Source organism: Alligator mississippiensis, chromosome 11 (assembly GCF_030867095.1).
Source record: "Alligator mississippiensis isolate rAllMis1 chromosome 11, rAllMis1, whole genome shotgun sequence".
NCBI lineage: Eukaryota > Metazoa > Chordata > Crocodylia > Alligatoridae > Alligator > Alligator mississippiensis.
The window spans coordinates 6,628,809-6,653,633 of NC_081834.1; the positions used below are offsets into that span (position 1 = coordinate 6,628,809).

At 53.6% G+C, this 24,825-nt stretch overlaps 1 protein-coding gene across 3 annotated transcripts in view; it reads right to left on the bottom strand.

The window, feature by feature from the left end:
* Positions 1 to 24,361, bottom strand: part of PLEKHO2 (pleckstrin homology domain containing O2) — a 37,085-nt gene extending 12,724 nt beyond the window's left edge. The window contains exons 1-3 of one of the 3 annotated variants that reach the window (XM_019477833.2): positions 24,165 to 24,361; positions 17,623 to 17,775; positions 8,888 to 9,004 (exon numbers count right to left, since the gene is read on the bottom strand). In XM_019477833.2, coding sequence (XP_019333378.1) covers positions 8,888 to 9,004; positions 17,623 to 17,775; positions 24,165 to 24,176 — 282 coding nt within the window. In that variant the 5' untranslated portion in view covers positions 24,177 to 24,361. Of the gene's footprint in view, positions 1 to 8,887; positions 9,005 to 17,622; positions 17,776 to 23,549; positions 23,873 to 24,164 lie in introns of those variants that run through there. The other 2 variants (XM_006276392.4, XM_019477835.2) reach the window with 2 other exon arrangements.
* Between the last annotated feature and the right edge of the window lie 464 nt (positions 24,362 to 24,825).

Genomic DNA, 24,825 nt, shown 5'->3' on the forward strand with positions numbered 1-24,825 from the left:
TAGATTCATAGATGTAGGGTTGGACGGGACCTCGGTAGGTCATCGCGTCTGACCCCTGCCCTGGGCAGGAAAGAGTGCTGGGGTCCGACGACCCCAGCCAAGCGCTTGTCCATGTGCTCTGCTCCACAGCGTGAAGAAGTGACACGTTGTAAGTGAGAACGTGGCAGCGGCGTCTCCCTTTGTGACTCGAGCGCTGCAGGCACTAGCTGCCCGAGTGCTGTCGCGCTGGCCCTTAGTTATTAAATTATAGGTGGAGAGTGTGGGAGCATGTCAGGATAAGAGGCCGGTGCTGCAAATGCCTCTGGATGTCCCCTCCGTTTTACTACTAGGAGTGAGCTCTGCCTCCAAACACACCGGTGGAGAGAGGGAAACAGCGTTATCCCGGGACTCGCGCACAACGGTTACACTCCATGTTGTTCGAAGCAAATCCCTTAAGCCGTACTAAGGAATGGATGAAGAGAGCTCAGTTCCAGCCCCAGATTTCCTCCTCCTATCTTCCTGGTCTATGATTTGTCAAAGGTTTATAGCTCAGCCAAACTGGGGGGTGTTTTCAGTGGGAGGACAAAAGACCCACCCTTTGCACAAAACCAATCCTGCTTTGGGTAGGCAGCATGGCTCCTCAAAGCAAAGCTCACCAGAACTGAACCTGGGCAAAGCAATGCGTTGTTTTCTTTGCTTTGCCCTCAAAAAAAAAGTGCTGAGCCATTTTGGCCACCCCTCCAAATAAAATAAAAAATCCAGCCCAAGCAGTTACACCTGAAATCAGGGGCTTTTAACGGGAAGGACTGAGCAGCCTTGCTTACACACAGCACTACCCGTCCTGACTTCAGTCCCATGTGGCATGTAAAGGTTGTGAAGATGATGGGGTGCATGGCCTTTCTCCTGCATGGCAAACACGGAGTTAGTGCTTCCTCCAGGCAAACCCATGGGACAAAGTAGGGGGACGAGGTCCGGTTTTGTGGCCGGCTCAGCTCCGAGGAAGGGGCATGCACGGGGCGCTGCCCTGCAGCCACTCTCTGTGAATGCAGCCCAGAGGTCGAGCTAGCCGGGGACCTCATAGAGGCAAGGCTCCAGCACCCAGCGACAAGCTGGTTTTGTTTCAGCTCAAGCAGGCCTGTTTTTGTGTGCGCTTAAAACCCTTTTTTTTTGTTTGGAAACGGTTGTGCCCTTCAGCTTTGCGATGACAAAAGCTTGTGAGAAAGCTCTCCTTGTCTGCGGCTCAGCTGTTGGGCGGGCTGGCACAGACCTGGCAGTGTGTACCGGGAGCTTAGAAACCTCCGTACATGTTGTTCGTGGAAAAGTTCCCTGCTCTGCTGCAGGCTTCCTCCCCTCGTGCCTCTGCCTTGTTCTGGGCTGCCACCAGAAAGCCTCAGCCTCCGAGTGTGACTAAGCGTGGGTGTCAGGCGGGGATTGTGCGGCAGAGCGGAGAAGGCCCGGGGGATTGTTCCTCATTTAATGAGAAGCTGAGGTGTCCCCCTGGCAAGGAACTGAGAGTCTCGCAGCTTAGCGCTGGCCTGCAATGACAGTCCCCTCAAACGCACCCGGCGGCAGCAGGAGGAGGAGGGTTGTTGAAAAGATGCTTTGTGGCTATAAGTACGGGCTCGGGGACAGGGATGCGGGGTCCCCTCCCGGCTGTTCCAGAGGCAGCCTGGATAATCTGGGGCAAGCGGCCCGGCGTGCTTGTTTTTCCCCAGATTTGCAAAATGGGAACAGCGCTGAGCTTTCGTGGCACTGCAGCCGTTTTCCTGACTCGTTCAAGAAGCCCCATGGACCGTGCAGCTCAGATGAGGCAACGGTCGTGGCCCCTTCTGACCTTAACACTTCTAAATGCAGAAGAGGATACAGGCTTTGGCTTCCCTGTAGGCCCCCCAAAAAGCCTATATTGATGGCTTTAAGTGGGGTCGCTGCAAGAAGTGATTTTCACCCTCCTATTTGCAAGGCATATCCAGCTCCTTGGGTAAAAGGACAGAGCATCGGGATTCAAAGGAACTTGCAGCCGTTCTCTGCCACCCCCAAATGCGGGTGTCCTCACCTCACATACATCCTTCCACGTGCACAGACAATACTGCGCACGGTCCTTCGTCTTCTCTCCAAGTCACAGGCTTTCTTGTGGCAGTACCTGCCCCTATGGAGCATGCATAAGCCACAATGCCAAGCGGCACCTGTGGTCCCGGGGCCGAAATGCCTGCCTCTCTTACGCTGGTCTTCCACCTCAATGACTCCAGAGATGTAATGCATAAAGGAAAGGTCAAATGCCATCAGAGATGACGTGAGGTTCTTCGTGGGAGGACAGTGACCCTGTCGATTAGGACGGTTTTCTGTACCACTTCGGAGCCCCAGTTCTCTACTGGGCTAGAAGTTTTCTGGTAAAGAGCCCCAGAGCTACCTTGCCGTCCTCCTGCAAATCCGCCCCCGAGATCCCTTTGTTGCATTGTCTGTAAAAGCCCTTGACAGCGTGTGGGTGGCTGATCTGCCAAGACCCCAGCTTGTTTTGCTGACTAATATTAGTGCTGCTATTTCCTCGTACTCCCCCAATTCCCTGTAGCCATCTGCTGTCTCCTGTCTGAGCGCCTGCTTGAAAACATAACATGTTGGTGACTGAGCCTGGTGTCACAGGCTGCCAAGGCAGCATTTCATCCTGGAATGAGAAAGGACAGGCTGGCCAGGGACAAGGGACACAAGGCCTTTACAGAGCTGCCCATGTTCCTCCTTGTAATCCTGTCCTCCCTTAGCTTTCGTGTCCTCTCCTGCTTCTCCTCCCCTCTCATCGCTCCCTAGTGTCCTTCGCAGGATCCTCTGCCTCCCCACCGCCAGCTCTCTCAGGAGGGCAGGGGTCTGCCCTTGGTTCCTTCTCTCTCTCTCTCTCTCCAGGTTATCTCTAAGTACTTTAATATCTCAATTAACCAGCTCCTTCCCAGTTCTGATCCCCTGGGAGCCTCTGGAAGTTAGTCTTGTGCAGCAGACTAGGGCGTATAAGGGGGACCTTAGAAGGAAATGGATTTGCTCTTCCTCGTGCTTTTACTGACACGTGGGCATTTGCAATTTGAGTGTCAAAGAGGTGGAGAGACACCCTCCACCTCCCCCATATAACTGCAGGTGTATGGCACATGGGCTTCCAAGCTGGAGCTCCTCTTCAAAAAGAGAATGACGGGCCCAAAAGTAGAGCCAAGGGATCACTTGCTGCATGATCGACCCACTGTCCTGCTCTCTAAACCAGCGGGGACTCGGTTGTGATCCAGACCCATGTCTTGGTGCACCCATAAGAGCCGACAGGATGAAATCCAGCAGCCGCTCTGCACAGCCTGTAGTGTGCGCTGCAACAGAGCGGGGCGCAGACCAACCTGTTCATGCTGCACAATAATCCTGATACCACGAAAAAAAGGAAGCTCCTGCATAGTTCCTTCTCAGCAATAGAAGAAAGAGGGATCTCTTTGCTCCCTGGGCTTTCTGCACAGTTTTTTCTGTCTAATAGTAACAGCTTCCAAGCCACCCTATCTGGCTTTCCAGTTAAGATGGTATCATGTTCACACATCCAGTCTATGGGGCTTGGAAAATGATGATATGCAATAGGTTCATACTAAGCAGACTTCCCCCGCTGACATCAGGTGGGATGGCTACTTGCATACAAGCAGCACGAAGCTGCTAATGGGCTCTGGCATGGAAATTGTGGCTACCCGGCAGCTAACCGGAAGTGTGCGGCACCTGACGGGGTGGCTTGTAGCTCTCTGCATATGGCATGGAGATGCTGATACTTTGATATTGCCGTCCCTCCCCCAACCATTCACAGATTTCATAGACATTCGGGCTGGAAGGGACCTCGGAAGATCATCGAGTCCAGCCCCCCGCCCGAGGGGCAGGAAGTCAGCAGGGATCATAGGATCCCAGGAAGAGGAAGGCTGGTCTGGTGGCTAAAGCACTGGAGTGGGATTTCTAATCCCTGGTTCAAATGTCAACTGTGCTACTTACTTCCTCTCCCGCACCGCCTCTGCTGAGAGCGTAGGCTCCTTACGGCAGGGACTGTCCCTTCCTACATAGTGGTACAGATCTTAGTGCAACGGGCTGTAGGTGACACTGCCGTAGTAAATACCGAACGTGCAGAACCCAAGAGCATGCACAAACCCCCCGACAGCGACTCAATAACCCTTACGTATCTAAACTTCTGCATCTTCCTGCCCTGAATCCATACCCCAGCTGGCTTGGCTCTTCCAGACAATGGTGGGAACAGAACAGGCCGTTACTTAAAGAACAACTGCGCTTCTCTGTTCCCGAACGGGGAGCTGTCTCGCTGCACGGGATCGGTGTCAGACTCTGCCCATGAGCATGCAGCAATGCAAGTCCCTCAGGACCCGGGCGCGTGTCCAAACCGTGTCTTCTGCAGGGGTCCATAGGGGCTCGAAGACTACATATCTGCCAAGGGCAGGTGCAGCTGGCACCGAAGCCCCTGACAGTGAGTGTGACAAAGGTGTAGGCACATCCATGCAGTTACTGCAGGGCTGGATTTGAACCCGCGAGTGCCAGGAACAGAGTGGCAGAAGCTGACGTAAGTGATGGATTTCCATTGACTGGTTTTCTCGCTCCCTCCCTTGGGGCAGCAAGGTTTGATACCCGCTATGTGCCAACCGCCTGCAGACGACTGTAGCCTGTCTCATCAACTCACTCGCTGCGAGATTCACCCTGCTCTTCACCCTGTCGGCTCCCGGGGCCGTCGTCCACCGCTCCAGCAGCTCTCTCTGCTTCCGACTTCCTTAACCAAACGGGCGTGGGTGGCTTGAATCATCTGAAGATTTCTAAACAGAAGGGATCCTTTGCTCACTTCCAGGTCTTCAGAGAAGTGCTGCTCCTCACATTGCATTGGGTTTCAGGGTTTTATGAGGAAATAAAGTAATAACAGAGCAGGACACAAGGAAAGGCAGCATGCAAATGCCTGTACTCACATACTCTCACAGCACAACAAAGGCCCTGTCTTGGTGAGAAGGGCAAAAGAGTCTGAAATGCTTTTGCTACGAGGCCTGTTTCAAACAAGGCAACTTCCTCTCTGCCTCATCACAGGACAGGATGGATGCGGATGCTCTGGTCGATGCAGAACGGATGTATCCCGTGCTCGCGGTGCCTTACAGAGTCATTGCAAGAGGGAAGTGGGCGTCTGCGTTCGTCCTCCTCTACCTGGTGTTTGCAACTAGCACGGTCAGATGTGGGTATCGCTTCTCAGCCTTTTGGCTCAGATCAGGTATCTCGGTGGGGGCACCTGAATCTCAACGCCTCTGGGCTCGGGCCTGCACGTAGGATGCCTGCCCATGGATCTGGGAGTATCTGAAGTCCCAGGGTGAGAGCCTGGGATGAAGGATGCTCGCCAGTTGAAGCGCCAGACATAGTGCTCAATCGATACGGTTTTTGGACCGACCGAGCCCTGCTCCATCAATATGATTGGGAACCGATTTGGCTGATCTGACCCGGAACACAAAATATATTAATAAAAAAACCCTGTGAGCCCAGCAGGTGAACAGATCTCAGCACAAATGGCCTGCTTTTTTTTCTCAGAGGCACTCCCCCAACATCCCCTCCCTCTTTGCATGCATTTAGCAGGCAGTTGGGACCAGCAGCAAAGACAAACCAGCGCTGCGGGAAGAGCTCAGCCGTCCAGTTGACAGGGGCAGGTTCAAACTGCCCGGCGCGGCGGCGAGTCTCCCAAGTGGAGACTGTTTAGCTGATATATCTCACCACAGCTGCAATTTCAAAACAGAGGGAGGACCGTTGTGTACATTGGCTCGTTAATTGAAGCCTGGTCTCACATCTGTGGAAGTATGTTGTGTGTCAACATCCCTGCCAGAGTCCTGGCCAAGGAGTGGGGGAAGTTGCAAACAGGGAACGTCTCATTTCTAAAGGCCCTTCGTTTCAGCAAAAGAGCTGGATTAGAAAGTGGCCTCTCTCTACAGCACTGTTTAATCAGCAGCAAGGCATTATGCAGAGAGAAGAAAACCGGGGCGGTAGAAAGGACCCGTGCTCTAAAAAGGTGCAGGTACCCTGTCATTGCTGGGCTGGGGCTGACGGCAAAGCATGGCTCCTCTGGCCAGGGTAGGAAAGCTTTGGGAAAGATCGCACTCCCTTATTCAGGCAGAAATGTGAGATGACTTAGAGGAGATAGGGAGGATTCGATGCTTTCCTACCTAGATGATATATGATAGGTTCATACTACACCATCCATTTCTAAGCAGACTTCCTCCGTTGGCATCAGGTGGGCTGGCTGCATAAATACAAACAGCACGGAGCTGCCAACAGGATCCAACGATGGAAACTGCGGATATTTGGCAGCTAACAGGCGGCATCTGATGCGGTGGGCTCATAGCCCTCTGCATATGGCATGGAGATGCTGTTACTTTGATATTGCCATCCCTCCCCCAGCCATTCGAGAAGAGGAAGGCTGGTCTCGCGGCTAAAGCACTGGAGTGGGATTTCCAATCCCAGGTTCAAATGTCAACTGTGCTACTTACTTCCTCTCCCCCACCACCTCTGCTGGGAGCGTAGGCTCCTTACGGCAGGGACTGCCCCTTCCTACATAGTGGTACAGATCTTAGTGCAACGGGCCCTGAACACGACCACGGCTGTAGGTGATGCTGCCGTAGTAAATACCAAACATACAGAACCCGAGAGTATGCACAACCCCCCCGACAGCGACTCAATAACCCTTAAGTATCTAAACTCTGCAGAGGTGAGGAGCTGGCTACGAGCAGACATTTGTGGCATTCGATATCTTCATGGAGATTAATTTGTTTTGTTCAAGGCCCTCTGTGCCTGTCAGATATGCACTGGGAGACGCAGCCTTTCAGGGCGGGGTGGTCTCAGTCTTGGGCCAAAGAAAAGGCAAAATATTCAGGAAATAAGTCAGAACTGAGACGCCGAAGAATAACAGCAGCTAAAGTTTCATCCGTTGAAGATATCTAAATATACAACCCATTGCTAGAGCACCGGGGTGAGACTCTATATAGATCCTGCAAAGCCTGCCCCCGGAGCTGGGCGACCGCTTGGGCCAGGAAGGCTGTGTTGAGCTCCGTGCTGCTGCGGCTGTGCCCGCACGTCAGGTGTGCCTATGTTACACCGCGACTGCGGCGGTGGCTATACTGCTCTGTGCTGCTGCGGCTGTGCCCTCACGTCAGGTGTGCCTATGTTACACCGCGACTGCGGCGGTGGCTATACTGCTCTGTGCTGCTGCGGCTGTGCCCTCACGTCAGGTGTGCCTATGTTACACTGCAACTGCGGCGGTGGCTATACTGCTCCGTGCTGCTGCGGCTGTGCCCGCACGTCAGGTGTGCCTATGTTACACCGCGACTGCGGCGGTGGCTATACTGCTCCGTGCTGCTGCGGCTGTGCCCACACGTCAGGTGTGCCTATGTTACACCGTGACTGTGGCGGTGGCTATACTGCTCTGTGCTGCTGCGGCTGTGCCCGCACGTCAGGTGTGCCTATGTTACACCGTGACTGTGGCGGTGGCTATACTGCTCTGTGCTGCTGCGGCTGTGCCCGCACGTCAGGTGTGCCTATGTTACACCGCGACTGCGGCGGTGGCTATACTGCTCTGTGCTGCTGCGGCTGTGCCCTCACGTCAGGTGTGCCTATGTTACACCGCAACTGCGGCGGTGGCTATACTGCTCCGTGCTGCTGCGGCTGTGCCCGCACGTCAGGTGTGCCTATGTTACACCGCGACTGCGGCGGTGGCTATACTGCTCTGTGCTGCTGCGGCTGTGCCCTCACGTCAGGTGTGCCTATGTTACACCGTGACTGTGGCGGTGGCTATACTGCTCTGTGCTGCTGCGGCTGTGCCCACACGTCAGGTGTGCCTATGTTACACCGTGACTGTGGCGGTGGCTATACTGCTCTGTGCTGCTGCGGCTGTGCCCACACGTCAGGTGTGCCTATGTTACACCGTGACTGTGGCGGTGGCTATACTGCTCTGTGCTGCTGCGGCTGTGCCCACACGTCAGGTGTGCCTATGTTACACCGCGACTGCGGCGGTGGCTATACTGCTCTGTGCTGCTGCGGCTGTGCCCACACGTCGATGAAGGCTTTCCCGTGCCAGCACCGTTGCCAGGTGTGGGCTGTAATCGGATCCTGTCCCAGGCATCCTGTTCAACACTACGGCTTGGGGGAATCAATCACAATGCATACTGCATTTTCCAAGGCATCGCTTTGAGAAACAGTTCTTTGTACTGCGCTTTCAATGGGACTGGCTGTTTTTGCTCAAATGCTGCAAAACACTGAAGTACATGCCTAGGGCCTGGACTGCAGCGGGCTTTAGGTGCTTGCTTAGCATAAATGCATCCTTAAACAGGGATGCTTTCCTACCCCAGAAAGCGGAGGAGAGCAGATGGACATGGAAAGGTGCAGGCTTTTTCCATCCTTCCCTGCTAAAAGTCTCTGAGACCAACGAGTAAAAGCTTTTGGGGCTGAAAAATTCATGAGGAAAACCTTTTCCTGAGGGAGAGCAGCTGTGAAGGAGGAGACCTATCTCCCCCATGCGGAGGACATATCCACCCTTCTCTCGCGTGGTGGGAAGAGCTCACAACTGTGTCTGTTTGCTGCTCAGAAACTTAATCCCACAGCAGAGTTGAGCCTCAGAGCCTCCCAGCCCAGCAACACTGGGCCATACTTCACGGACACAAGAATCACCCCTGCCTGTTAGCGGTCCGAGGTCTATGAGACGCAGCGGAGCAGCTCGGACTCTTTCCAGGGGCTGGAGAGGTCCATACACGCACTAGCCAGTTCAACACTGCGCACCTGAGCAGGAACGGTGGCATTTCCCGGGTCCCTACACACACACACACACACACACACACACACGCAGGCTCCTCCTGCAAGCGGCAGGGCTTTAGGGTAAAGAGAAGGACAGTCCTACCTTCTTACCCGAGGAGCGAATTAAAAGGAAGCGATTTTTCCTCTTCAGGAGGGCCCGCAGCTCCTGGCACCTGTCGTAGTTCTCCAGCTCCACCGTTTCGATGCATTTCTGTTCATCCTGTAGGGAAGAGAGGGAGAGAATACAGTCCTTTATAGTAGTACACATTGAAATCCATTGCGTACCGAGGCTGGCCGACAGCGATTTGACCTGAAAACCATCTGGATGCAACTAAAAAAAAAATCTCTGCAAGAAAACCATGCAAGCACCTCGCTGGAGAAAGGGGCTTCTCTGTAAGCCTCATCTCATTCCCCAAAAGCTGCAACTCGGGTGGATGCTTGCAGCTGTTGCACCTGTTGTAGCGCTATCGGTCACGATCTCAAAGCTGCTGAACTCAGCATCCCAGCACCTGCGGCAAACTGCACCCCGTTTGCTACACCTGGAGAAGGAGACAGACTAGGGCTCTTCCAGGTCTGGCAGGGAGGGAGCCTGAGCAGGGCTAGGGTTCAGCCCAGCTCTCCTGGCTCTTCCGCCTGTATGCTTCCTTTTAATTCACTCCTCGGGTAAGCTAGAAAGGCTTCTGCAGAGGGGCAGAACAGCAGCCCCAGCGGGCAGCAAGCCAGGACCTTCGCACGAGGAGTCAGAGAAGCAAAACCGAGGTCTTCAAGGGGCACCCGAGACACGGGCTTCAGCTGGGACTCAGCGCCCCACTTCAATGCAGCACACAAAAAGGTTGGGGTCCAAATCCCAACCTTGTAGCTCGGGCCGCTCACCCAACATAACCCCCAAATACGAGCCCCCCCCAAACTGCAAGGCACAGATTCAGCCCTGAGCGGTGTGACTCAGCCCCATCTCTAATTACATTCAGCAAATGACCAAAGAATGGCCCAGAGGAGGAGGAGGGGTGTGGGGCGAGGAAACGTGTCATTGCCGGGAAGCTGCTGATCAGCTGGAGGCAGGGAAGAGAGAGTTCAGAGGAAAGTGGGCTGTGGGGAGTTTCCTTCATTCACCACTTGATATTTGAGTTGCTGGGGCCAGCTCATGCTATGCTGCAATTTTTTCATTGCTTTGCAGTGCTGGGAAGCAGAGCTGGCTCCAACTATGCAGCGATGGCTGGGTATGCTATGCTATAGCTTTGTCTTTTTCTTATTAAATTAAACATTTCAGCATGGTGTTTATCCCCTTTAAAAGAGGAAGGGAGCAACAGGAGTGACTCGAGAGTGGATGTCTTATTGTGTGATGTGCAGTAAGGGGCTGATCTCAGCAGCCAAAACTCGACCGACTCCAAGCGACGGTACAGCCCCCAATACAGAGCATCTGCAGAGCACGGGCAGCAAATGTCAGGCATTCGCACAGGGCCCGGCAGGATCATGATGAGCACGAAGGAAGGAAACAGAGCATTTAATAAACCCTATAAACCAGACAGAGGAGGGTGAGGCCTGCAAGAGGAGTGATCTCATCCTGGCTTTGGTGGATGGCTGCCCGCTTCTCAAAGCAGCCATGCTGCTGGCAGACTCCGTGTGAACCTTTACTAGGGGTCAGCACCCAGGTGGACTGCCCACACCGCGGAGAGGGGCCACCCGAGGCCCGGGGGTGGTGTCTGCCCCCGCCCCATGCCCTCAAGTCCGAGGGCCATATTACTGGCTCCCCCCACAATCTTGCCTGCCTAGAGATTTCAGGTCCCTTCCCTAAACCCCCGCCCAGAAACCCTCCTTCTGTGGGGGCTGTGGCTGTGTTAGAGGAGGAGGAAGGCCGGCAGGTGAGGGAACAACAGGTCTACCATAGCTTCATCCTCCCCCAGGATGGAAATGATGGTCGCTGCAGCACCGAGTTTCCCCCGGGAGGGCAGGGGTCAGGGCTGGTGAGGAGGACCTAAGGACACAAGGGCTGCAGAAGGGCTCTTTGTGCGGATGCCCTGTCCTGGGACACAGGCCTAATTTTCAGGCTGTGGCTTCAGAAATGGGAGTTTCCTGAGTAAATTAGCTGGTAAGAGTGGCCTGGATCAATAGGAAGAAGAACACCCCCCTTCCCATGGGGCAAAAGGACCAAGGGAAAGCTTCCAATTTTGGAGAGCACCTGGGAATGACTTTCTTAATCTCCAGCATACTATTGCAAAGTGCCCATCTCTCTCTCTGGGCCGAGCCAGATCCCAAAAGAGACCCCATGCAATTCATTCTTTATTTCATTTGTGTAATCCTGGGATGCCAAGTGCTGGCAGGCTCTTGGGAGCTGTGTACTGCCCAGCACCTCTCAGAATCAGCCAGCAGCTCCAAGTTTGGAGAGCCGTCTTGAGCAGAAGGAGCCACCCACCCGTCTGTCCTTCACAAGCCTGGGCACGACTGCGTCTCTGGCGTCAGAGGGAGATGAAAATGCTCATTAATGTTGTGCTACCACATAGGAGGGGCTGATTCAGCTGCCTTCACTGGCACCCGAAGGCTGCACTTTATGCTACGCTGCAGCTGTTTGGTGCCGACCTGTTGGACTTTGCTCGCTGGCCAACTACAGTCAAGATGCGTGATACTTAACTCCTGAGATGCGACGCAGGGGTGGTGAATTTTACCCATTCCTCTTTCTCTTTGGCTTCAAGTGTTTTAGATGTTTTCTTCAATCTCTTTTACATTAACTGGAATAAGGAGCCTTCAATAAACACTTCAGCTCCTGGTCCAGGGAAGCGTGTAGGCACACGTAGGCAGGCGAGGTTCTTTGGGTAAATCCAATACTTTTCATTAGACCAACTCAGATAGTTGGAAAAATTCTTCTTTGCAAGCTTTTGGGTACAAACACCCTTCATCACGTGGAGGAAGAGTCTGCAGTTGGAGTTTCCTTCAGGAAGAGCACAGACCAGCTGCGACGCTTCCCCAGCCTGAAGTAGGGTGTTTGTACCCAAAAGCTTGCAAAGAAGAATTTTTCCAACTATTTGAGTTGGTCTAATGAAAAGTATTGGATTTACCCAAAGAACCTTGCCTGCCCGTGTCCTTAGACCAACACGGCTACAACCTGTACCCCTTAGGCACACATGCCACTTGAAATACAAGAGCAGCCCCACTGCTTGTTCCCATAGTAGACTACTGACAGCGTGAGCATGGATGTAACTTTTAAGTGCATGACTGGATCAGGTCCTAAGTAGACAGTTGTTAATGCTACCGGGCACTTCATTACATGTGCATTGAATCGGAGCACTGTACATGTAAATATAGTGAGGCGAGGGATCCTTGGGAAAATGAGGTTCTTTTCCAAAGAAAACCTTTGTTGTTTGCTTGAAAACTGAATTCAATGTGAACGTGAAAACCACTCGAACGCTTTGCCTGAAAACTACCCTCTGTTTGAGCTTGGATTGATGGTTTGCACCGAGAGCAAAAATATTTCTAAGCAAACAGATACTTTCCACCAAAAAATTCATTTAGATGAAAGCCCTCTTCTCCATTAGCCATCTTCAGAGGAAGTTCTGTATTTTGTGACACTCCAATGAGATGGCCTGAAATACTCCACTCATTTGCGGAGAGATGTCTGCCTGAGGATCTCAAAACACTGAGAAACGCAACATTAAGACTCTGGGTTTGCATTACCCCCACTTCACAAATGGGGAAGACATAGCAAGAGGCGTTACTCACTCGACTGGCCACACAGGAAGGGCTAGATATAGAACTAGCACTAGAATTAGAGCTACGGCCCAGGTCTTCTGGCCTCTGATCCTGCTCTTTGCATGCTAGGTGATGTCCCCCTCTGCCCCAAATTTACAAACAGTACGTGCCTGGTTTTACATTAGGCAGACGAGGGTCTTTGGGTGAATCTGATATCTTTTATCAGACCAACTTAAATAGTTAGAAAACAATTATTAAACTATTTAAGTTGGCCTAATAAAAGATATCAGATTCACCCACAGAACCGTGTCTGCCTATGTCCTTAGACCAACATGGCTACAACCTACACCCCTGGTTTTACATTAGTTATTCTGGACCGGACAAGCCAGGGCTAATTTGGAAATGCGATACAGTCTAATCTGCAAAGTGAGCGCACAGATTCTTATATCCAACTTCTGTGTGCAACTAATGTTATTTTTATTAAGTGTTATATATGCTATAAATACATCTGGGGGGTTTTTGGGGGTCTTTTTCATGGGGAGGCAAAGAGAAGTGGTAATGTCGGCAGACCAATGCAGAGATGCACCTAACTTCATTCCATGCCCAAGAAAGCTTGAAACATAGTAAGATAGTAGAAACGTCCCTAAACCATTCACTCGGGGTGATACAAAAGCCATTTATAATAGTTTGCCTTAGGGAGAGCGCTACACGTTTAAAACAACCTAAAGCCTGAATGAGAGATGCAAAGCCATGGCCACGTTTTCGAGTGAGCTATCTGAAAAATTTCAATCCAGACTGAAATGACAGAAGAGTTTTGTAAATGGTGCTGATCCACTATGGGGCTATTATTCTTGGGTTCAAATTTTCAACGAGTTACTGGCTACATTTTCTGCTGGCCTAAACCTTGCTTCCGATTGCATGTGCCAGTCTTTGCACATGTCCGGTTGCACAGATGGCCAGCTGGTGCACTCGGGGAAACAGGGAGCATTTGTGCTTTCCTTGTGGGCATCGATTTAGGGCAACCATTAGGAATTCTGGTTCCTCTGCCATTCACAATGGGGCTAGGCAGCTGGAAGGACTGATTAAGGGAAGAGGTGCCTTCTGCCTACATCACGAGCTTAAATCCAGTGGCCCACAAGTTCCCAGGAGACCAGTGGTCTCCAAACCACGGCTTGTGGGCAACCATCCGACACAGCTTGTGACCACAGACAATCAGGCTCTCGCCCAGGAGCCAAGTCTGACACTGCTCCCCATTCCTGGCTTGCTTGGTATAGTTGTCTGCGGGCCAGTGAAGGTTGGACACTGCAGGAACAGACACGTATGATTTTCAAACCCACCCTTGTTGGGGCTCTCCTTAGAGAGGCCTCTAAGCAGGCCACCCCTTTGGGGCAGGCTTGACCCCAAGGAGGCACTTGATCCTCCTCTTGCTGTTCCTGTCCTGATTATAAAGAGAGGTCTTCTCTCTCCAGGGATCTTCACCCCAAAGTGTCACAAGTGCAAACTGCTCCATTTAGTAATGTGCAGTTCTGAAAAAAAGCAAGGCAAGCCATGCTCTTTTCCAGTTGTGCAACGAGAGTTAATACAGAGGGATGGGGAAGAGGATGGATGAGGCTGTGGACTAGGACAGAAAAGTCAAGGGTGCAACTGTGGGCTGTCCCCCAGACACCCTTTGTGACCTTGGGCAGGGTGCTTAGCTCTTCTGAACCCAGTTCTCCTATCTGTACAGAGCAGAAAATAGCAGTGCCCTACCTCCCAGGCTGCGGGGGAGATAAAGGCATTTATAAATGTGGGCTGCTCTGTTAACTATGGTGATGGGACTGTTATAAGCGCCTTAAATAGATCACCAAAAATGATCGTTTTCTTCAGTCCGCCTACAGCAAATCTGCATGGCAGCACCCTGTCTTCATGCACAGATACGTTTGTAGTTGTTTCCACTCCTCAGATATTTTCCTTCGATATAAGCCAGTGTAACAGCCTATAGATACGAACAGGATCCTTCGGTGACAATTGTGGAACGTGGAAGCTATTCCGGCTCGCGGATGCAATTAATTACAGGACGTTATCGCAGCCCGCACACTACAAAAGAGCATTATGTCTGATGGCTGAGATGCCATTTTCCTGGCTGAGATAATCAACTACCTCCGTGAATGATGGGGCGGGTTTCCTTCACCTGAGCATCTGCGGGAATTAATCTCGCAGTAAAATGCCTCCTTTCCTCCCACAGCAGTCAGAACCACAGTCGCTCTAGTTTTTAAAGGTGTCACCTTTGCAAAACTCGCGTCCTCTTTATAGATCTGAATCTGTGAGGTTCGGAGTGCCTGCACCTTGAGCTGGAGTCGTCAGCCGTCCAGGGCACTCAGCAGCGGTCTGGAGGGGCTCAGTCCATTGCAAGATTAGGCACGAAAGCCTGCAGAAATCTCCCCACACCTCTGCCTAACCTGGAAACCATCAAGCATTTTATTTGGACTTCTCCTTTAAATGAGCTCACACTTTTTTAAGGCACTGGCTAGTTCAAAACTAAGAACAAGCCTCTTTTTTAAAGCGTTGGTTGAGGGGGCCTAATCCCCATTTCCTTTGTCGATTATATCAAACCTTCGCCACTAGGCAGCTCATGAGAGAAAGAGAGAGGAACAAATGCACTTTTCAGCGTTGCTGTTCCTGGCACCTTCACAATAATACAAGGTGCTCCACTTGAATGCTTACTAGCTAAATGCATCTTTTGCTTAACTGCATAGCAGAAGGCCAGTTCCAAATTTCTGCCTCTTGCTCGCATTCCAACAAGCATCGGTTATTCTGCATCTCAATTAAATGCATAAATGGCTTAACTGCTTAGGAATGCAAAACTCTAGAACTCTTGGTTCAGAGACCAAATACATTAACTGCTTAGGAACAGTTTGGCCCCGACGTCTACTTCCTAACTTCATCGCACAATTGGTGAAACCCGCTACGAACCACCCGTTACAAGGCCACCCTGTAGCCTCGTCCTCTTTGCTGTATCTGCGGCAGGTTAGGGTGTTCTGTCTTGTAGCCGTGGCAGGGTTGGCAGTGCAGTTTTGCTAATAGATTAAACACTGGATTTGAACAGGATGGTTTGGAGAGGGCTGATCCTGCCTCAAGCAGGGGTTTGGACTGGATGACCTCTGGAGGTCCCGTCCAGCTTTGCTATTCTGTGATAAAGCAGCCCTGATCTGATAAGAGCTTGGCAGAGTCATACGGTGGTCTGAGATGCAAGGGAAAGAGCCAGGATGGCAGGTGAAAAGGCTGTGTTGCCAGTGAGCACGGTTTATGCCAAGTGTGGATCAGCCAAGTCCAGGTAATTACTCAGACATTAAGCTACTATTTAAGTGAGATGTTGGAAGTGAAGCTGGATACCAAGTGAGCTGTTTTCCCAGCTTGTTCCCTTGACATATGAACACAAAATTTCTGCCTTGTTTTCGGACTAGGAGCCCTGGCTCCGGGCCCCAGACCCCATCGTGCTAGGCACTGTAGACGCAAGCATTTTGCACTCATCTTTCTGGGCCCAACCCTTCAAACTCTTGCACATGTAAGAAGTCCTCCTGAAATCATGGCAAAAAAGGCCAGCTCCCAGAAACTTTTGCTCACACAGGCAGTCTCACTGAAGCTATACAGGACTGGTCCCTGGGTGTTCATGCATCTTTAAATCCTTCGTGAATAGAGACACAGGACAGATTTCACCCAGCTTGTACTTCCCATTTGATGGAAAATGGTACTAAACCGGGCCTTGACATCGGTGCATGTGAAGGACCCCGTCACACCGAGGGGGCTGATCCCAGGAGCGAGCCTGGAGGATGCAGCCCTAGTTTAGCACTGGCTTGGATCAAATGGAAGGGAGGAGCCACGTAAAGTGTGGTAGGGGTCTCCATGGAAGGAGCTCTGCAAATGCTCCCGAATATACTTTGCACCCAGGAATAGGTAAGCAGACCCCTGAAGAGGCTGGAAATGTGGCAAGCTGGATATTTGAAGGCTGCCAAACAGCTGCAAGGATGCCTGTCAGTCACTCCGGCAGCAGGTGGCAAGTCAGTGCATTGCAGTTCAGCTGCATAATTTAGAATAGCAAAAAATTCCATGTCATTCCTTCTTCCCAACCGTTTAATCCGCCTTCTCATAGCCCTCCAACCCCTGGGCCCCAAAATTTGAACGCCAGCATTGGTGGCTTCCTTTTATGAACTAAAATATTTAGTATATTCCATTTTTCTTCCATACAGCATGTGCCTTTCCCCCCAAATTCAGCTGCTGGAAACTGGGATGCACATTATAAGCAGGGAAATACATCAATAGCTGTTTCTGCCTCTGCTGGGGAGAAGGGTAACGTAGGGCTGCACATAGGGCTCTGTCACTCCCAGCTGTGGACACTTGCTCCTTATTCTCCCCTGCCCCCACACCTCCAGGCAAGGTCTCCCATTTCAGAAGCTGCTACTTATTTACTTCCCACTACTGACCAGCATTTTTAAGTAAAGGTCTTTTTTTCCCCCTTCATTCTGCCTTTCAAAAGCAAGAGGGGAGGGGATTGTAGGTGAGAAAATACAGTATTATATACTGGCTGCTCCGTTTAAGAGCACAGCATTGGGACTGAACATAGGCTAGATGCCTGCTCAGCATATGCACCTATTTAAACTCAGTGCAAAGAGTTAAGCAGGCAGCGCTGTCAGTGTTGAGGTGTTACAGCCCCCAAACTGATCATCTCACTTTGAGGGCTCTAATAATAGCCCTAGCTTGACCGTAGCTTTCCTGTTACTGTTTTTGGGGTGGTTAAAGGTTGACTGTTACTAAAAGGAGATGGATACGGTTCCAGTTTCTCTGCAGTTAACTTAGTTACAGGTACGGTACAAAGCACGCTGTGGGGCTCAAGGATGCTCTGCACTTTTAAGCTGCTTGTGTACTTAGCTGCTCTGCAGGTAACTGGAATTTGTCACCACATATGCAGCACGCAACAACTTGGGGCTGGTGCCATATTACGTGGTGAAGTGAATTGTGCACGTATCTAGTCTGCATGAAGGTAGAGCGCAGAGCTGATTAGAAACAAAGGAACTGGAGGGAAACAGCTGAGGAGCACTGGAGCGCTTGCTGCCCCAGGCCTGATCCTATTCAGGACTACACTGGATCGGGCCATATTTAGCCATGATGAGCTGCTCTTACCTCATCTTCATATACCAGGAGCTTCGTTTTGCATAACAGGACATAACGATCTTTCCAGATTCCCAAGAACCCTCCACTGCATTTCTTAACCCAGCCAGCTTTGTCTGCAGTCAGAGCACATTTCGGCTTCTCTGTGACCTCCTCCTTCACACCCTGCATTGACGGTGGGGAAAGAAATGGAAAGAAGGGATTAGTGTTGGCAGCACTTGCCAGGTACAGTCATCATCAACAGCTGAGCGTTGAAAAAGGCCTCATCAGGAGGGTGACGGGCACCTGCCGCTCCAGCCAAAGCTGTTGGCAGGACCTAGCCCTGTTCTCACAATCCCTCTTCCAAAACAGATCAGCATTTGATCTCCGAGTCCGGCTGCTCTTCCTCCCCAGGTGTCCCACTCCAGCCCCACCATTATCCCAACAGCCAGCAGAAACCTCTGCACGGGAGAGAGGAAGTAGCCATGTTCCCTCGTGCAGTTTCTGCCCCAGGGAAGGAAGTCCGAGGAACAGGCAGGGTGCCACACTCCAGAGCCAATGTATTGGGGGGGACCAGAGAGACGATGCAATTGCCTATGCCACCTGCCTCCCTGGTGAGCCCTCGCGCTCTCTTTCCAGCACAGCCTTGTAGCTCTGCTGAGAGGGTTTCCCTTGCTCCTATTCTCCTGGGATTCCTGCTTAAAAGAAAGTTGAGCGGCTCATAGCATACCTCCTGCCTCTCCAATGGGTGCCTGGTGTTTGACTCAGCTCCACCCTTATCCTAGCTAGCAAGGCCTGAAGACTCCTAAGAAGCCTGCTCTCTGCTCCGCTCTCACTGAAGTCAACAGAAAAACTCATGTGACTCCATCTATTTTTGCTCTTTCACCACTGTCCCTAGGCTTGCTTTGCCTCTCCGTTGGCCTCGTCCTCCAGGCACACATGAAGATGCCCCCAGAAGCCCACATGGTAGCATGTACAATGTCCTGCCCGTCTGTGCTGCCGTCAGCCGTGCATGGGATTGAGCTGTTCTCACTAGCAGCGTTTTGGCCGCACGCAATTCAAGAGCCCCAGGCTTTGCTTCAGAGGTGTAGCAGGATATTTCAGCACCCAGGGCAGAGATGCAAGTGGGGTGGGGGGGGTGGGGGAAATTATGCTGACCACTGGAGAGCAGGGGGGAAGGAGAAGAAGCTTACCTGCCCCTGCTCTCTGTGCTTGGATGACAGCCGCCACAGCTCCTGTTGTAGCAGCCTGCACTTAGGCTGCTGCGGCTGAGGCACGGGCTTGCTGTACACTGGGGCAGCAGCCTAGCTGGTGCAGACTCCAAGGGACCACTTTGGATGTCCTGTTCGCTTCCCCTCCCTCCCCCCGATATGCTGCTGGGCACAGGGCTGCAGCTCTCATGGCAAAGCATGGGGGGTACATGCCACTTGCCTCATTCAGCTCTTTCCCCTACAGATGGGGCATGGGGCTGTGCTTGCCTGACTCTATGGCTGAGCTGCCCCTGCCTTGGAAAAGACTCCCGGGGTGGGGAGAGGAGGAGGCCATACTGGTGTCCCTTTTAAGTTGGTGCCCCTCTCACCTTACCCTAGTTACACTACTGCCTTGCTCTCTGCCCTCTATGGTTCCTTCAATCCCAAATGCAGATTAACCTTGGCAGCAGGCAGGCTCGCACTGGGATCAGCAGGAGTGGCAAGAGGAGGAAGTTTGAACCAAGAGTTCCCTTTATTTGGTGCAGTCTCACAGATGTTGCAAGCCTGGGTTTCTGTCCCTCATGCTCTGATTTGAATGCTCACCTCCCTCTTCAACACACTGCCAGCCCCCTGACTTTCTCAGCATTTCAGTGGCTTTGAAAGCCTGGAGCATCCCGACAACAGTGCCCGCACACAGCCCTCTCTTTGCTGGGAAAGAAGAGGAGGATCATCTGCCCTTGTGGCATCACGGGGTTGGGCTTGAGATGGTCTCTGTACCAAACCCCACTGGACTGGGGAATACACAGGAATACAGACTGCAGAAAGCAGAAAAATAAAGTAAAAAATCAAGCGTTGCTTGAAAGGCCTTGCTCTGCTTCCGGGTCTCAGCAGCACTGGCGGGCAGATCTGCGTGTATGCTGTAGTCCCAGCTGCTGCATTAAGACACCTCTTCTGCGTATTCCCCAGGCTAGTCTTAGTTTCCACTACTTAGACAAAGAGACATCACTGTCGGTCTGTGGGGGTGGGCTGCAGACAGCTGCTGCTGGCGAGGTTTCTCAGGCACAAACCGCTCTGCTCCAGAGCAGCGCAGCCCAACTCCCATGCACTAGTTCTACCTTGCACCAAGCACAACAAAGTGACTCCTGCATCTCACCGGCACAAGGGAAATCACCACTGGACCTCCAGCGTTAGAGCCAAGTTGCTTGTTCCAAGAGCTCGTGCGTAGGTGACGGGGACGTACGCCCAGCCCCAAATGTTCCTGTTTGGCTTCATGCTCAGGAAGAAGCTAACTTCTGAGTCTTGGGATTTGGGGTGGGTATATGTGCCACAGCTATGGGGACGGTGCAGAAGCATTACATAGAAAGTGTGACCCCCTGGACCGTTCTACTCTTTCTCGAGCCCATCCATTTCCAAGCCTAATGCAAACAGGGACCATGTTACTTCCTTCATTTAAAAAAAACCCCAATTGCAATACCTGATGCCCACTATTTTTTACAAAGGGGAGAAGGAAACGCATGGGCGGGTGGGGTCAGTGACCTGCTACATGGCAAAACCCTACTCCGTCCAAAACACGCTCTAGCTTCCACTGCAATGGAAGAGGAGCTGTCCTTACAAACAGAGCCTCTCCACCCCCTGTCCACGCTGCCTGCCATTTCTGCAACTCTCCAGTGGCAGCACTGACCCTCTGACCTTGCCCTGCACCTAGCTGAGCCAAATCCCCTCAAATACAGCACTTCAGCAACCTCGTGACCACAACACAAGGCCTACCCAGGCCTCCCCCTGTACTTTGGGAGAATCTCACCCTAAACACAGGCCGAGCTTCCTTAAAGTGCCAAGAGAAGTCGTCGGAGTGGCACGCACCTTGCTTCCGACGCAGAACTGTCCGAAACTGGCCTGCAATAAGGAGGCAGAAACCCAGCCCACCCCAACGTGGTCTTTGCTCACGACCGAAGGAAAATCCTGTTGTTGGAAAACAGATCGGAGCGACTCGCATCTTAGCCGCTGTGCATCTCAAAATGGGGGAATGCAACATGCAGCGGTGGAAGCGGAGGTCTGGAGCACCCACCCCAGCCCCAATTACAGGCAGAGCCAGCGCACAGAGAGGAGTTGCAGAAACTTAGCATGGGACTGTCGGAGGAGGAGCGCTGGAAGCAAATCTGTTTCCATGCATTGGATTTGCGCTGGACACGCTTTTGGATAGCAGCTGCCACTTATTTGAACTGTGAGCGCACGGAGGAGAATCGTACCAGAAGAGAGAGCGAGAGAGAGGGGCCCGAGTGATCTGCAGACAAAATCCTATTCCAATGCCATGTGAAGCCAGTGGAAGGCCCCCCCCCCCTGCCCCCCTTGGTTTTCACAGGCTTTGGACCAGGCCCGCGCACAGAGAGAAAGGCAAACCCCCGGCGTATCCCTGCATGGGTTTTCACACATCTGGATAAGTGGCAAGCGGCTGCTGCGGGAGGGCTGTTTGGACCATCCCCAGCCGTGATGCAGGGTGGCAGCACACAGCTGTTTTCCTGGAAATGGGGAGCTCCTGTTTTGTGTTTATTTTGCTGTTCACCTAACTCCTCGGGTTGCCAGGAAGTTGCCTTCTGCTGCGATCTGTCACTTCAGCACACCCCAGCCAGCGACTGCACAAATATAGCCACGCTGGTTTCCTGAGGGAGCGCGGGCCTTTTTGATGTTGCACACAGATAGCTGGAGCCCGGTGCCGAGCTCAGGGCTGCCACTTGTACTCTGGCGCAGCTCTGCCGGGGCCGCTCCGAGTCGAGCGGTGTCACCAACAGGAAGATCCAGCACCACCCTCCCGGCGTTTAGCTTGCACCTATGTCCTGAAGCTCAGGCAGGTTACTCCTTTTGCAGGCACATTTTAAATATCATCGTTGCCGCCCCACCCATCAGAGGGGAGAGAGGAAATCCGTGTACCGTGACCTGCTCCTTTGCTGTGCAGAGTGCAAACTAGCCCTGTTTTCTGTGGTTTTCAATAAAAATATCTGCTGTAAGATTACAGGCCAGGAATTTATTCTTCTTCGAACTAAAGCAGCACTAGACCTGGGGGTGGGGGGGCTCTAGGCAGAGGCCAAGGCATCAGCCCCTCCCTCCTTCCCCCGCGCGAGCTTAGCCTAGCCCCAGCCCCGGCCCTCCTGACTTACCCTGCCTCCAGCCCCAAAGCAAAAATATCAGGCCTACACGGGCTCCTCCCCGCCGGGAGCAGACGTCCAGGAAAGGAGAAGCAATGACTGGACTCACAACTGCTGTTCCCCCTTCTCAGCAGGCAGGCACCCGTGACCCCTGTGGAGCTCTGGGAGGAAATGGCATGGGCTTTAACTTGCTGCCAGCTGCCCGGGACTCGGTGCTGAGTTGTGCATTTCTCGAGCACTGTGCTATCACAGAGGGGCTATGGCGCCTGCCCAGACGAGGACTCGAAGAACCAGCATCTTCCACAAGCCCCATCCCAGCTCCCCAGTGCAGCAGCAAGACAGGAACACGGCGGCAGGACCGGGGTCAACACGAGCATCCCCCAGCAGGGGCATGAATCAGGAGCGACTCCCCCGACAGCTCCAGGCCAGCGGACGTGACCAAGAGGACCATGGAGCTGTTCTGCCACCAGTTGAAAACCAGTGGACTCCACTCCAGGGACTGGTCTGACAGTCGCCACTGTGACATACGCCGGGCTGACTTGTCTGGCAAGACACGCTCGGCTTCCACTTCCCATCCTAAAGCTTCACGGAGGCATAAAATCGAAAGGGTGTTTTTGTGTGTGTTTGTTGTTTTACAAACGATCGAGCAGATCCTTTTACCTTCCCGGCCTCCCTTCCCTAAATTTTACAGGCCCACAAACCGCAGAGGTTTAGTTTCTTCTGACCAAACATGTTGAATCACTATGGCGGTTTTGGAACGAGACGCACCTCCTTTTCCAAAGGGGCCCTGCTCAGTGAGAGCAGCGTCATGTCAGAGACCCTTCCCGCAGCTAACCGTGACAGATCGAAAGCAACAACAACTTCCTTCCACTTCTGACGGCCCTGCTGCCACCATGGAAAAAAACCCCAAAACAAGCCTCCCGCATTTTCAGCGGGTTGAACCTGGCTTCTGGTTTTCCGCACGCAGCATGCCACTTGACTAGACTCTAGCCCGTCGGCCACTATCGTTCAGAGAGGCGCCGAGCTGCCTGGCACACGTGTCTGAACTGCAGCAGCACCCGGACGACCTGGGGCCAGGTCCTAGCCCAGCGAGATACCAGTCCGCCCTGCTCTAGCTCCCGAATGCAAGCGGTGGGCGGCTCTCCCCCCTCCTGCATGCTTTCTTGGGACCCGATCTGTAGAGCAAGGTGACCGGATGTGACAAAAGTAGGTGCATTTGTGGACTGTCAGGACTTGAGCAGGGTAAAGTAGAGTCGCACTCAGACGGCTAAGTCCACATAGACGCCTAGTAAGTGGAATTGAACTCGGCTCTTGGAAAACCAAAATGAGCACAGGCCATCCACAGCCCTTAACGACAGGGTGCAGAACTTGAAGCCGTGCTTCTAAAGGGTTAATTTGGTCCCAGTGAAAAGCCGGTGGCGAAGAGGAACTCAAATCCCTCGACCAGCGGTGTGCGCCCCGGGCAAAAAGCCGGCATCCCCCCTCCCGTCCTCCCCGCACCAGCAGGGACCACCCTGGGGCCGGGCGTCTCCGAGCCCATCTAGCCCCCGGGTGCCAGCTGGAAGCTGGTTTTTGTGATGTGGATGAATTTCATGTAGGCCAGCGGATAATAACAACTTTCATTCCCTACCCCGTTCGGCTGCATTTCAGTTCCCCCGACTGTCGCTGCCAGGGCTCTGGGACCCGAAACGGGGGAGGAAGCCACGCCAGGCCCCGCTCTGAGGTCCTCCGCCAGGCAAAGTGCCCCGGAGCTGCGCTCGCACCAGGGCAGCTGCTAATTTGGGGAACGAAGAAGGAAGCACTTCCGCGCCCGGATCATCCGAGAATGAATGGCCGCCCTTTAAGTGGCGCGCAAGTTTGTAGCGTTTTAATCCCTCCCGGTGCAGAGGGGTTGGCTAGTCCAGCCACGAAGACGCATGAGACCTGCAGGAAGAGACGCGGCCGCACCCTCTGCCCGAAGCCAGCTTGCTCCCCAGCCGGAGCCCGCGCCTCCTCACCCGCGCGCAGTGCCGGGAGCTGGGCACCGCGCTGCCTCCGCCGCGGCCGCACTCAGCAAGGCGCAGCGGGACGGAGCGGGCAAGCCGCGGGCACGGGATGCTCCACACTTGCCGAGTGCCAGGAGCCGAAAGGAGGACCCGCGGGGCAGGGGTGACAGAGCCCCGGGAGCCGAGCCGAGCCGAGCCGAGCCCCGCCCCGCCCCGCCCCGTCCCGCCGGCTGTCACCCCCGGCCCGGGACCCCACTCACCTCCTCGTGCATGGCGGGCGATGGGGCATGCCGGACGGGCGCTGCTCGCCGCCTCCGCACCAACTCGGCGGCAGCAGCAACTTGGTTTCCGGCGCTGCCGCGGGAGGGCGGAGCGGGGCGGGGCCGGGGCCGGGGCCGGGGCCGGGCGCGGGGGATGCGCAGCGCCGTGCGCCCGGCTCCGGGGGACTGCAATGCACGGCTGCCGCTCTGCTTTGTGCCCCTTCCCGTGCTCCCTGCCCTGTCTGCGGCTCTGCTTCTGCTCCCCGCCCCGTCTGCCGCTCTGCTTAGTGCTCCCTGCCCTGTCTGCCGCTCTGCTTAGTGCTCCCCGCCCCGTCTGCGGCTCTGCTTCTGCTCCCCGCCCCGTCTGCCGCTCTGCTTAGTGCTCCCTGCCCTGTCTGCCGCTCCGCTTAGTACTCCCCACCCCGTCTGCGGCTCTGCCTTCTGCTCCCTGCCCTGTCTGCCGCTCCGCTTAGTGCTCCCCGCCCCGCCTGCCCGTCACCTCCTCCGCGTGGCCCTGCCGCTCGCGAACCCCGGCTGCAGGCGGACCACTGCTGCCCTGGAGGAGCAGTGCTGGCCCCTGTGAGCCTGGCCGGGTGCTGGAGGGGCTGCTCCATCGCGGCTGGCCACGCTCAGCCAGAGACACCAGGTCTGTACAGAGCCG